A 14,867-nucleotide genomic window follows, 5' to 3' on the forward strand; every position below is an offset into this window, starting at 1 on the left:
TTTCTCTCGGAAGGAGGTGGTGGAGAAATCTCAGAAACAGCATTGTTGGTTAGGGTCTGTAATCTTTTAACCTTGTCATTTCCAAATCTAAAATAAATCAAGCAACCTGAAAGCCATTGCATGAATTCCACCGAATCTCCCTGCCATTCTGACCTAAGCTCTCGGTGAGGACTTTCCTGTCCACTCATGTTTATTCTAGTGTGTGATGATGTGCAAGAGCAGAAGATGAGGATCCAGCATCCACAGGAAAGGCAATTAAGACAGGCGTGGTGGTACACACCTGTACTCCCAGCAGCTGGGAGGCTGAGGCAAGATGATTGCAACTTAATGATAATCTATCTCAAAATAAAAAATAAAAAGAAATGGGGAGGTAGCTCAGTGGTACTGCTCACTGAGATTCAATCTCCAGTACTTAAAAAAACAAAAAGGAAATAGCTATTAAAACCCTAAAGAGGTGTTATCTTTAGAAAAGAAGCAAGGACACACACATTGTAGAGCATGGATGTCTTCACTGTGAGTCTGAGGAATGTGTTTTTTCTGGTTCTTATCCTGGTAACTTTTAATGTACCTGAAAAGAATGCCTAGATTATAAGGCAAAACAACTTGATATTTTATACACAACATTGTTCTTGACATAGTGTTTTATTAACTAGAAGCTTTGGCTTTTTTAAAAAAGAGGAACCTGTTAGGACACAGAAAAATATGTTTTTGCTTCTAAAGGTAGTTATCATATGTTTAAATTTTGCAGTATCCACAGGAGCCAACCTAGCCCTTGATGGAAGAAGGAAATAAAAACACTGAGAGCTTTGGTGATCTGCCCAAGACTGTCGAGCACATAAATGACAGGACAGGAATTCAATTTCATGCCAGCTCTCGTCCCATCCTAGTACACCAAGAGCTAACTTGACCTTGGAATGAAAGACTTTCTTGTTTGCGGGTAATTATTAACATTGTGGAGGGATCCACGCATCAAATAATCCAAATGATGATGATGAAGGAGGAGGAGGAAGAGAAGAAAGAAGAGGAAGAGGAGGAGGAAGAGGAAGAAGAGGAAAAGTTAGAAGGAAGAAGAGAAAGAAGAAGAAGCCACAGAGTAAGGGGACACCTCTACACAGCTGAACAGCAGAGACAGTCCATGCCAGCACAGAGCTGAGATGCAGAGAGAGGAGCAGGAGTTCAGGGCCTGGGGAGCTGGTAGCCACTGGTCAACCATGAGGTCTCCCACACAGGCTGTCGACATCCAGCTACTTTGACTGCCTCAACGTGACTTAGTGGCAGCTAAAACACAGCAGAGGTATTCCTATTATGCTCGACCTTTGGGCAACTGACCCCATCTTGACCATTTAAATGATTAGAAGACCAGAAGTGCTTTAAATTTGTTATAAGTAGAAAAACCAATCATCTTCCTATCTTTAACAGATTGTAACTTCCTAATCAGATAATCTACATGGTCAGGTTAAACAAATGCATCTTGACTTCTAATTACAGAAAATAAGTGCCAAAATAGTTCAAATTTTTATTTTGGGAAAACCCAAAGCAACTGTTAAACACTAAAGCTATTTTACATTAGTATAGATTGTTCTCAACCTGACACAGTTTAGGTGCCAGAAATCAAAATAAAGTACGCAAGATACACAGAGTTGCTGAGAACATTTCAGCTCTGAAAAGAACCATCAGTGGAGAATGTAAACTGTCCTTGGCTTCTAATGACTATGATTTTTGCTCTAAAGGAAGGTTTACTGGTCAAAAGAGAGAGAGAGAGAGAGAGAGAGAGAGAGAGAGAGAGAGAGAGAGAGAGAGAAGAAAAAATTGCCTTTCAACAATTTGTTTTTGGTTGTATATCGTTACCTTACTTCATTTGAAACCACCCCCATTTGCCACACTATGGCCTTGAGGAAATATCGTAATGCAGAGAGGATACTTTCTATAGTATTTTTCCTGGGATACTACTGCAGAGCTTATTAACCAGTTAATAATAAATAAATTCTGGGCTGGGGTTGTGGCTCAGTGGTAGAGTGCTTGCCTACCACATGTGAGGCGCTGGGTTCGATCCTCAGCACATTAAAATAAAATAAAGTTATTTAAAAAATGTTTGACTCACTTAAAACAAATCTACCTCTAAATTCAATAATACCAGGTGAACACGTGAATCCCTTGGCAGGACTCCACAACAACCCCATGGGTACAATTTAACTTCCTGGCACATGTTTATGACTTCTGTTCCTAAGTGAAGTCACTGGGCATCCAGAGAAGGCAGCACTGTGAGAACAGAATTGACACATCTCTGCTGCCTGTACCAGCAGAAAACTAGGGGCAACTCCTCCACGAGGAGAAAGCAACAGTCAAGGATTTGGGCTCCAACAAGGATTTTCCCAGCATCATGAATATTTCTAATTTTTTTTAAGCATTTTAAATTGTGAGAGAAGTTCACATTATTTCCCTTTGCATTTTAGGATAACAATAAAGTTGGATGCAATCTAAAAGATTCAGGAGAAACATCTGGCTTATGTAGAATGAATGGATACATGTTCAAATACACTGAATGCTCACACTAGTTTCTGGATTGTTAGAGAGATTCCCCTTTTGGGGTGTTAGAGGATTTCTTTGGATATGATAGGTACAAACTCAGTTTTCAGAAAGAAGAAGAAAGTATTTTGTTAGTCAGAAGGGTCTCATTACTCACTATTAACCCTAAGACTTCATTTTGCAATTCAGACTTAAAGGAGAGTGGGCAGTCAAGTTTGGTCGAGATGGCAATTAAAGAGAAAACCAGTTCTTTTTCATCTCAATCTTTATTTTTCAAATTCATCATTTCAAACTCTGCTTTAGGGCAATTTTCACACTAACTGTTTAATTGATTAATGAATTTAACTAATTGGGATAAATGAAAAAGCTCCTGCCCAGGATTTGAATACAGAATTTGTTGTTTTGATGTGACACCAGGTAAAACTTCAAGTTCTCAGGAAGGAGAAAAATGTACCATGTGATTTTTAATATCCAAGAGGACATGAGAAGCAAGGCCCAAGTTTAACATTTGCCAAAGAACCAGAAACCCTGGGCTATAGCCAAAGTCACAATGTTGGCCTCACTGTTCCCAAAGGTTCATGCAGAATCTGACTTTTCAAATTAGATGAGGAAGTGGGACAGAAAAATACATTTCAACAGATGTTTTAAAAGTTAGAAAATAAGAGGCTTAAAATATTCCAAGCCCTGAGAAATCCTTCTTGAAAATTGACACAAATTGACCATTTTCACTTAACGGTGCCTGAGCTCACATCAGCCTTTAACAGACACTACTGGTCATTAATCCACCCACTTTCTGAGACTGAAAAGTTGAGCTGGAGGAGTTACACACACATACACATGAGACAGCACCAAAGGTCTTTTTGTGTTAAAAACCATACATGCCTGTGATCCTGCCCCATAAACACCAGTCTTTATTGCTTAAATGTGGAGTTAGGTGTTGGATGCTTCCATTTCATTCCTGATGGATTACCATCTCAGTACATCAAATATCTACTAATGGTGAACAAAAGCGTATACTCAATTGATTTGCTAGTATAATACCTCTAGGGACACTACAAAAATTGCATGACACTGTATCCTAGATGAAGTTGACACTTTGGGTCTGTTATCAAGATAACTGGTGTCCTTGATACTTTTATTGATACAAAAGAAATTATAATTTACACATAGCAACTGCGGGAACAGGAAGGCAAGAAGGTGGTAGCGCTGCCTCTTAGGGAGGAGGAGATGCAGTTCTCTCCTCTGCTCCTACCATTACCCACTGCTAGAAGCTTGTTCAGCATGGTGCTATGCTGGTACTGTGTCCCTTGGAGACAAAGGGACAAAAACAGAATCTGTTTCCAGTTCAAAGATGTCACCTAGAGATGCTGTCAAGGCTGCTGTTATCTAATCTAACCAGCCCAGTGCAGATGAACAAAACACACATCCTCAGTGCTGTTCACTCAACTGATCTTGGGTACATATTAATGTAGTTCTCTTCCCAGAAGAGATTACCAGTAATATCCCTCTCTGCTTTGGAAAAGCTTGATAGGAAAATTTAAAAATCTACCTTTAATTTCAGTAATACCAGATGGACACCTGAATTCCTTGATAGGAAAGCAGAATCCAAATTCAACACTTTCACATAATGGTAAGATATGTACTTGTGGCTCTCAACCTTGGCTTCCTAATGAAAACCATCTTTGAACTGGGAAGTATCTAGAAACCAGTCCAAATGCTGATACTGCATTCCAGAGCAATAACTCCAAATCTCTGGGGTCAGTATTCTGATATCAACATAAAATCCAAAGGTGATTCCAAAGTGTAACTAAGACTAAGAACCACTGTTTTGGAAACTCTAGAGTTTGATAAACCCAGCAGTTGGCAGAGGAGAACTCTGAGGGACTAAATGACAAAAGAATCCATTTACCCACATATCAGACCTGCAAAACTTCAAACAGAACAGGCAGAGGTCCTGGGAGTCAATTTATTCAAAGAACTCAGCCTTCTAGTGGTGGTTGACTGGCCAGCCTAAGCTATCCCTCACAGTGGGACTCAGAATTGTTGGAATTCAGCAACAGGAGACTAAGATGCTTTCTAAAGGGAAATGCAGACCCCACACCTCTAGGAACACTGTGTTCTAAATTGTGTTCTCAGAGTGGAATGTCAGGTAAAAGAATCCTCTGGTTAATTATAAACTCTCCTTTAAAAGCATGTTTGATTGTACTTATTTCATTGTGATGAGCCCTTATAAATTTATGTAAGTTACATGCAAGAGACATTAACATAGTTAAGGGCTCCTATAAGCAAGAGGGTAGGGAAGAAGCTGAAACTGGCTTCCAGAAAAGCCTGTGGACCGTCTTTTATTCTAGAGATCACTAAATATAACTAAAAGGTTTTCAAGAAGTCAGGTAGAGCTGTCCTATGCCCTTGGAAAATTCTAAATCATACAAGCCAATTCTGCAGAACATTAAATGGGGTCAGAATATTTGCTTCAACCCAGTATACACCTGTAATCCCAGCAACTCAGGGAGGTTAAGGCAGAAGGATCATAAGTGCAAGACCAGGCTCCCCACTAGAACAAAAATAAATAAATAAATAAATAGATTTTTTTTTTTTTTTTTTTTTTGCTTCACACAGGACAGCCTCTAAGGAATTTCCCAAGTTCAAGAGGCCAAACAGCACAAAATATGACACTCTTCTGACATCAGAGAAATCATCACAAATGGACATGAATCATAAGCTAACTCAAATGTAGGAGCCCTGTCGCTGAGCAAATGCCTTTGCAATATTTATTCAAGAAGTCATAAATTTTAACGTGCTCATAAAACACTCACAAGAGACATTCATAAAAATTAGGGCCTATCAGTAGAGTGAGCGAATACATATGAATCATTTCTTTGATGTTTTGTTTTTAAAAAATTCAGCAAGGTATAAGAAAATAATCAAGGCTATATCTTAATTGAAAAAAAAGTTGGTTAAAAGTCAACCATACTAAACTACATTTCCAAGAAATTTTCTCTAATAAGAAATCTTTCAAATAATAAGTAAAGATTTCAATAGTAATGATCTAATTAGCATTTACAATAAAACCGTCTAAGATAACTTTTAATTCTCTCCCATATACTTTTAAGAAAGTGTTCCTAGCTATGAAAAAAAAAAAAAAATCCCACACACACCAAAAAGCAGATGATGCAAAGAAATACTCAGCAACAGGAAGCAAGGGAAGGATTTCAGTACTGCAAAATAAACCTAATTAAGGGTTGTTTTCCCCCCTTAATTAAGGTTTGGTTTATCCTTCTTTTCCTCTTTTTTTGGGGAGGGTAGGGTGGGTGGGGATCAAATCCAGGCCCTTGTGCAGGCTAGGCAAGCAATCTACCACTGAACCACACCTACAGTATCATCCCCACCTTAACTAATCGATTATTTCAAGTAATGAAGTACATCATAAAGCAGCTTACATATAGCATGTTTCTTAAACTAATTAATGACTACACTGAAATGTTAATCACTTTATTATTTTATGACTTAAGCATGTTACTAGCTGTTTTAGTCAGCTTTTTCGCTGCTGCAACCAAAAGACCTGGCGAGAACAATTTTCAGGAAGAGTTTATTTTGGGGCTCAGTTTCAGAGGTCTCAATCCATAGATAGCCATCTCCATTCCTTGGGGCTCCAGGTGGGGCTGAACATCATGGCGGAAGGGTGTGGTAGAGGAAAGCAGCTCAGAACATGACCATCACAAGGCAGAGAAATAGAGGTTCCCCTCACCACTGACAAAATATATACACCAAAAACACAAGGACCCCCTTTTCCAGCCACACCCTCCCTGCCTACAGTTACCATCCAGCTAATCCCTATCAGGGGGATTAATGCACTATTAGGTTGAGGCTCTCATAACTCAATTAATTCACCTCAAAACCTTGCATTGTTTCACACATGAGCTTTTGGGGGACACCATATATCTAAACCATAACACTAGTCCACAGAGAAAATTTTAAGAATAATAACCCACAGAAAAACAACAGAGAAGAGATGGATGAAAACGACCTAGACAAGCACTAGAACAATGAGTCCATGTTTGGTTTTGAACTTGTCCAGTCATAACTAACGTTTCCTGGGTGCCAGTTAGTTTGTACAGAACTTTCTGTTGCTTGGATTTGCTTATGAAGTACACACAGTGTGTTCCATCTGCATTTAATAGTTGAGGAATGGAAAAATGGGATCCAGCTTCCCCTATGGTCAGGGTCTACAATCTATAGCCCACAGACAATCTGCTTGTGGCTTGAATGAATTTCTATATGGCCAGTAAGCTGGGAATAGTATTTTTGTTGTTTGTGTGTGTGTGTGTTTGTTTTGGGGTTAGTTTTTATGCCTTGTAAATAGAGTTTACAAGTCAGCCATGCTCATGTGTTCACATTCTACAGACTGCCTGTGGTTGCTTTCCATGCTACAAAGCAGAGCTAAATAGTTGTGACAGAGACAGGACAGCCCACAAGGCCAAAAATATTTAATCTCTGGCCTTTTACAGAAAAAGTTTGCTGACTTCTGCCCTAGACCCACAGAGAGCCATGAGCTGAGCCCAGATTTTTGAAAGCCAATCCAGTGTTCTTTCCACTCAATTTTCTGCCTGTCTCTAAGTCATTCCAGTATGTGGTTCTTCCTAGCCATCTGTTTGAAGGATAAGAGAAAGTTTATGGAGCATTAATCTAGACATTTGAAGTAAAAAGGAAGAAGGAGCCAGATACAGTAGATGGGGAGGAGGCAGACGGTACAGCTGACTGGTTTCCTGGTTTCAGGGAGGGTGAATGGAGAAGAGTCCTGCCCAATATGGATCATATCCAGAGTCTCACCCATACCTGATATAGAGAATGGAATTTGAGACTTTTTGAGTTGACGTTTAAATTAGATTTGGGACTCAAGAGTTGAAGTTGGAGTGGGTTAAAACTTTCAGGGATGTTGGGATGGAGTGAATGTATTTTGCATTTAGGGTGAACATGAACCTTGGGAAGCCAGACAACAGACCATACAGGGTGGAACAGTGTTGGCTCTAACATTTAGGCCCACTAAAGTTCAGAATGTAACCTTATTTAGAAACAGGGTTTTGTAAATGTAATCAAGTTAAGAGGAGGTCATGCTGGATTAATGTGGGCCCTACTCCAATGACTAATGTCCTTATAAGAAGAGGGAAATTTGGATACAGACACAGAGAGGACAACACCATGGGAACACAGAGACATGGGGGAGGATGCTGTGTGAAGACAGAGGCAAAGACTGGGGTGACAGCCCACAAGCCAACAGACTCCTAGCAACCACCAGAATCTGGGAGAGGAGCAGGGACTTAATTCCTCCTCAGAGCCTCTCGTTGGAACCAATCAACCTTGATTTTGAGTCTGCAGAGTCCTGAATTGTGTGTGTGTGTATGTTAGGGGGGGATGTTTCTTTTTTAAGTCACCCAGTTCAAGGTCCTTTGTGACAGCATCCTAGGACACTAAAGCAGATGAGTGAACAATTGGAGATGGCCTTAGGAGAAAGAGTGTAGGATCAACGGAAAGGGAGAGAGTGGTGAAAAGTCAAACCCCATAACATCTTTTTGTTTAAAATATAAACTCTAGGTACCTCTAAAAGACTGTGAAGGAAAACAAAACAAACAGAAACCCAGAGGCCTTGATCACCAGTCCCGATTAGGTTTACAAAAAAATGCTGCCAAGGTAAGCAGAACTGGCTTCCACTCGGCCCTTCTCCTCCCAATAGTTCTGTTTACGAATCCATCCCTGGATTCCACGCTTCACCCAGCCACACCCTCTGACTGGCAAACAAAATCCATTTAACAACAGGGGAAAGAGAGGAACTGAAATCACCAGAAGGTCATTCCTGTCAGGATTCTCCTCTGAAATAACCTTAAATCTCCATGCAATGCTTAATTTTTAAAAGATATCACACAGGATGAACAAGGATGAAGTATATGCCTTCAAAAAGAAAATGCATATACTTGGAAGCAATGGAGAAAGGGATCATCCCAGTCACTTCCAGAATCTCCCAATGGCTCAGCAAGCACCTCCAGCATTCCTTGGCACCAGATAAACCCTGTCCTCTTTCACCCCACACACTTTTCAGCATAGCTCTGTAGGCAAGATCCTTCCTTCAAAAGATTTTTCAGACTGTAAGAAAATGGTGGTAGACAAAGTTGCAGAGTTAATGTAAAGGTATGTCCAACATTTGTGTGCATTATGTTTTCCTATGTAAGCCAGTCACCAAGGAGTAAAAATGTAAATTGTTTGATTGCTTTGAAACTCTTTGTCTGGCTTGTATGTATTTATGTATTTATCTACACACACACACACACATACACACACACACACACAAGTGCAGGGTCCACAAGTTCATGGCCAAGTTGTTCATACTAAAGCCTACGCAATTCTGGCATTATAGCTGCTAAATTCTTTTTAAATAGATTCGAGAAAGACCCATTAGAAAAAGAGAATTTTTCTCTTCATTACATCATCTCATAACTTGGTACTGATTATTAAAAAAAACTTCTTATTTCTAGTTTAGTTTTTTTATGAACTCAGACATGGACTTGTTTTCCTTTGGATTTGCATTCCAATATACCATATGAAATTTTATTTGCCTTCTCCTCCCTCCCTCCTGCCTCATTACTTTCCTCAGGTCTTAAGCAGATTTGTATTTTCTACAACCAGTGGCCACAGGGAAGCAAATACTAGATTGACTTCCTCACTTCATGAGAGCACTTTGCTAGCTGGGATTCTGGCATTGCTCTCTTTTTCCCAAGAAGAGCTAATTCCCAACATACAAAAACAAACCCCAGTGATTTCTCTGAGTAGTCGGCAGTGCATTAGTGAAAATATTTCCAGAGACTGGAAATTCTTGAAAAGTTGGCCACTGTAAATCCAATATCTCCATTGCTTCCCACTCGCAGAAATTAACTAAGTCTCAGGGCCAAAAAAGAAAACATGTACATCTTCCTTTCTCACTACCTAAGATCAGCAACCTCCACAACTACCCAGACCTCTGGATCCCTGCACACTGCAAAGCATCAGAGTACCAATGGTATTTCCTATAGAAATCTTCCTGCAGAAATGAGACCACAGACTTAAGTCCATCTTACTTCTCTCAAGTGTCTCCATCTCAAAAATGTGAGTTCGAGAGCTTCTTTTGACATCTGACTAAGGCACTTAGTGAATCCTTTTGTTCAGATGTCCACTCACCAGAGCAGGACAGCATGCATTCACACAGGGCCAAAGCCCGTGAGCATCGTACCTTGTTCTGTTCACACACGTACTGTATCCTCAGGGTGTCCATCGCTCTGATCATGGCTTGCATGGCAGTGAATATGTTTTGGTAAACCAGCTTCGTGAACCCCTTTCTGTCTTCATCACTGTATCCAGACCCGTGGATGATTCTCATTTGCTTGATAAAGGTACTTTTCCCGCTTTCACCAGTTCCTACAAGACAAAACAAGTGAAAAGCACTGTGAGCTGACTTCAAAAGGAACACCTGAGAGAAAAAGGACCTCCTGAGGGCATGAGGCCATAACACAGTGGATAGGTCCAGGAGGTGAGCTTGCCAAATGCTTATGCAGTTCTAGGTTGCAAGGTAGTGCCATCCCGGGCACAGGGAAATGCCTCCCTTTGCTCCTTGCCCTGAGTCCTTGAAACAACAGATAACTGTGTGAGAGAGCCTTGGACACTTGCGGGCTTTGCTGCTGCTAATACTGACAGTGACGTGGTAGGCTGCTGCAGCAGGCAGGGATGATTTCAACAGCAGAAACACTTGGAGAAGAGGAAAGGCTAATGCACTTGCCAGTTCCTGCCTTTCAGACTCGTGAATACACTTGATCATTGCACAACGAACCCTGGCTTCCCAGCTGCGCCAAGTGTCTACAATTGCTCCTCTTCATGTTCCAATCTGTAGTTCAGGAGGTTCTCAAAACTCCATGGCAGGGCTGGGGAGATAGCTCAGCTGGTAGAGTGCTTGCCTCGCAAGCACAAGTCCCTGAGTTTGATCCCCAGTACCACAAAAAAAAAAGAAAAAAAAAAAAAAAAAACTCCATGGCAGCCAAGGAACATTTTACAATATTAAACCATTCCCAGTGCTCTGAAATGTTCATAGACGTTCAGTCATGACATATAGGAAATATGATTCCAAGGCTCCACGTTTACATCAGATCAAGATACAGCCTGGCAAGAAAATAAAAGCTGTAATGTCACTGGGTATGGAAGTGCGTGTCTGTAATCCCAGGGGCTCTGGAGGCTGAGGCAGGAGGATCACGAGTTCAAAGCCAGGTTCAGCATCTTAGCAAGGTCCTAAGCAACTCAGGGAGACCCTGTCTCTATATAAAATATTTTTTAAAAGGCTGGAATGTGGCTCAGTGGTTAAGCACCCCTGGGTTCAATCCCTAGTACCAATAAATAAAAAAATAATAAAAGCTGTAGTATAGAAAGATATATAGAAGATATACAGTATAGAAGTATAGAAAGATATACAATGGAATTAAAATATTTCCTAATATATTCTGTGATGGATACAATTCATCATATGAGATCCCATGACTGTGGTTTGAGCATATATTCTACTCATAGTTCATTTCCAAATCTAAGTGTTGAGAATTTTCTTAACGGTTGAGGCTGACATGTCCTTATCAGGGTAGTTTCCTTGGTTTGAAATGAAGGAGAAACTATCTCAGAACTAAAATGACTTAGGTTGTACATTTTAAATAGATGAATTTTAGAGCAAACGGATTATATTCAATAGTTCTTATCAAAAAAAGAGAAGAGGTCTAACTCAGGACTTCTGTCAAAAGAACACAGATTATGTCAAGATCTTAATTAGAGCATAATTATTGACCTTGCTATAATGAAGGCAAAAAATATGCTATAGGAATTTATTAATTAGATCTTTATACTCATCCACTTCTCATTGGCCCAAGAGAACCAGCGGACTGCAATTATAGTCAAATCGATCATCTTTGATACTTTGTTGACTCTCAGTCCTATAAAAAAAGAAAGTCTTTCTATGACAGTTTACTTATAGAAACATGCTTTTCAGGGTAGTAGGATGGAACATACTGGTAGTAGTAGCTTGATTATAATCTGTAACTATTTCAACTGAAGGGATGTGGGTCTCCGTGGGTCCTCTTACAAAGGTTTTGCAAATACCAGGATGGGGACTGTTGCAAGGGCCCAGCTGAGAAAAACTTTCACTGAGAATTTGGAACAATTCATCCATGTAAGAAAAAATACCCCTTCCAATTGACTTTGTCAAAGTCAAACCTGCTCTTCTACCTGTCTCTCCACCTTCTGTTCAAACCCCTCAAGGGTTTCTCATTCTTCTCAAAGACAGACAATGCTCCCTCCATGGCCCTCTCTGTACCCTCTGCTCTCTCTTCCTGGAGTGTTCCCTCCTACTTCTCACCTCTGCTCTGGGCCTTATCTGGCCTTCCTGACCAGGTCAAGTCCCTGTTCAATATGTGTCTCCTCCCCTGCCAGTCTGTAAATTCCATAAAGGGAGACAGGCACTATGTTTGTTTTGAAATTGACTCTCTTAGTGCCTAGTATGATGCCTGACACATAGTAAATGCTTAATAAGTAGTTTTTAAATTTATTTTTTAAATTATAGTAAAATACATCTAAAATTTACCATCTTAGCTATTATTAAATGTACACTTCACTTAAGTACATTCACATCGTTGTGGAAACCATCTCCAGAACTGTTTTCATCTTGTAAAACTGAAACTCCATACCACTAAATAATGCCTCTTCGTTCTTCCTCCAACCCAGGTAACCACATTTATACTTTGTTTCTATACATTTGACTACTCTTAATATCTCATACAAGTGGAATTGTATGGTTTTTGTGCTTTCTGTGTCTGGTTTAGTTCACTAAGCATAACATCCTCAAGGGTCATCCATGTGTCAGCAAATATCAGAATTCCCTTCCTTTTTCATTTGTTTGTTATTTCCACAATCCCACAGTGCTGGGGACTCAAACCCGGGCCTCCAGCATGAGAGGCAGGCACTCTACGAGGTGGGTTATATGGCCTGCACTGAATTCCCTTCCTTTTTAAAGCTATATAATATTCCAGTATTTTAACATAGGACAGTGATATTCAGTGGAAACTACCTGCACTACACACCATAAGTGAAAATAGGATTTGCTGTTCTCTCTCAACCATCCTGTGTTCTATGTGGGTTGATATGACTTCAACCACAGCACAAACCACCATAGAAATGGGCTGGAAGGAGACTTACACTGATTCTCAGTGACCTCTTCAGGATTTCTTATCCAGTCCTAATAATGACAGATATTAAAGTAGTCCTATGTGCCAGGCGCTCTATCCAAACTACCTCCTTTAATCCTCATAAATGTTCTACGAAATTTACACTATTATCTTCATTTATAGATGATGAACCTGGGACTCAGACTGGTTAAGAAATCTCTGTAAGCTCTCACAGTTAGCAAGAGAAAGAACTGGAATTCACTCAACTGGATGCCAGTGACAGGCTTATCGTGAGAGAAGAAAGTCTGGGTCATGATTAAAAGCACTCAGTTCTATTGGTCTCACAGGTAAATCTGAAGTTCACAGCTGCACACTGAATCCTGAGCCCTGGCTGACCCACTGTCTCACAGTCACAAACCTCTGGGGACTTGCAGGACAACCTTCAGTCAGGTGAGTTTCCCCACAAGTCTCATTTCAACCTCCAGAGAGGCGAATGCTATCTTCCTATCTCAGAGATGGGGACATTGGCTCTGAGTCAGGGAAGCCCAGCCTCTGAGGTTGACCACAAATATCACAACCTGCCAAAGTACTCTGGATACCTCAGAGGCAGCACATTGCCTAACTGTCAGCAGATAGATCTCTCAGTACACCCTCAATCTAGTAGGGGCGGTGCCTGGGATTCACTCATTAGGGTACCACAAACAAGAGGCGTGTTACATAGTTGTTACTCAAAGAACTATTCAGTGAAGAAAGAGACAGAACAAACATAAGACATCAATTTTCCTCCCCAAGTCTTATATCACAGACAACTCAAGAAAATGAGCTATGAATTGCTCAGGGATAATTGAGATGAGACCAGGTGTTCCTGCAAGTCCTTGCTTTAGGGTGACTTTTGACTGCCTAGACCTCATGTGACCACATGAGAATTGGTGGAACGATCCTACTGAGAGTTAAAGCAAAATATGCTAAATTGGTACTTTGATGTTTTCCAGCTGAATTCACTTGAGAAACTGTAACTTCAAAAAGGGCCATTTAGTCTGACTTTCCCTACATACAGCAAGCCATAAAGATCCCCTGGGGAGGGATGTTCTTCCCATACCAAGCCTGGAAACAGACTGGTAACAGGCTGCAGAGAACCTGAAGGAAGCTCTGAAGTAGCCCTTCTCTTCCACTTACTTCTACCCCTAACCATCTCTTAGTAATATCCCTAGAATTTACTGCTTGAGCCTCATATCTATTTGTCCTATCAATCACAGATGTATTGCTCTTTGTCTAAAAAAGTACAAAAGCAACATGCTGTGGTAATTTCTTCAGACTTTACTCTCTTGTGAAGATCCTCAAGTACATGTAGAATTAACTTTCATGCTTTTGTCTTGTCAATCAAGCTCTTGTGTGGATTGGGTTCCTAGAGCCAGCCAAGGAGCCCACATAAGAACTAGGGGTGGCAGGGGTAGAGGGGCTTGTTTGCTCTCCTATGCTACATTATAAGATGCTGCTGCAGAGTCTCAGATTGGATTAGATCTCAGCTTCCACCGAATCCTGGGGCCTGGCCTCTGCTCCTGACTTCAATACTGTTTGCTTGATTCTCTAGCAACCCAGCAGGTCTGAGATCTGGTCTCCAGTGCTAAATTACCCCAAGCAGACATTACTATTTCTACATTTTATACACAAAGAAGCTGATATGAATGCAGAGATTATGTGATCACCTCAAAGCAAGCTGTGACTTTGGCCCCAAAGCCAGAAAAACCACTCAAGACAAAATCCTACATCAAAATGGAGGCTCTGTGGTATTTGGGGCCATTCACTTACAAGGTCTTCCCCTACCACCAGAACCAAACACACAAAAAGTTTTTACAAGTCACTGATCTTTTCTTTTGGACATGTACTGTTTCCCAAAAAATATATTTAGACTGATTTTTAAAAGATGAATAAAAATGATAGAAATGTATTTGATAAATACCAATATTTGAAAATATCCTTGGATGTCCAATTTCAGTTGTTCGAAGAATAAAAAACTAATGGGGAGCAAAAAAGGGCAGGCTAACGGCAAAGACAAGAGACTAACAAGCAAACAGATCAGTCTGGACGGGGCCTCTGGCTCTCATTCCAGCCTCCACCCAACTC

At 40.5% G+C, this 14,867-nt stretch overlaps 1 protein-coding gene across 2 annotated transcripts in view; it reads right to left on the minus strand.

Moving 5' to 3' along the window:
• Gna14 (G protein subunit alpha 14) overlaps window positions 1-14,867 on the minus strand; it is a 194,443-nt gene that overhangs the window by 74,348 nt on the left and 105,228 nt on the right. For both annotated transcript variants that reach the window (XM_047525148.1, XM_047525149.1), the window contains exon 2: window positions 9,785-9,969. In XM_047525148.1, coding sequence (XP_047381104.1) covers window positions 9,785-9,969 — 185 coding nt within the window. The remainder of the gene's footprint in view (window positions 1-9,784; window positions 9,970-14,867) is intronic.

The sequence above is a fragment of the Sciurus carolinensis genome, chromosome 14 (genome assembly GCF_902686445.1).
Source record: "Sciurus carolinensis chromosome 14, mSciCar1.2, whole genome shotgun sequence".
Taxonomy (NCBI): Eukaryota; Metazoa; Chordata; class Mammalia; order Rodentia; family Sciuridae; genus Sciurus; species Sciurus carolinensis.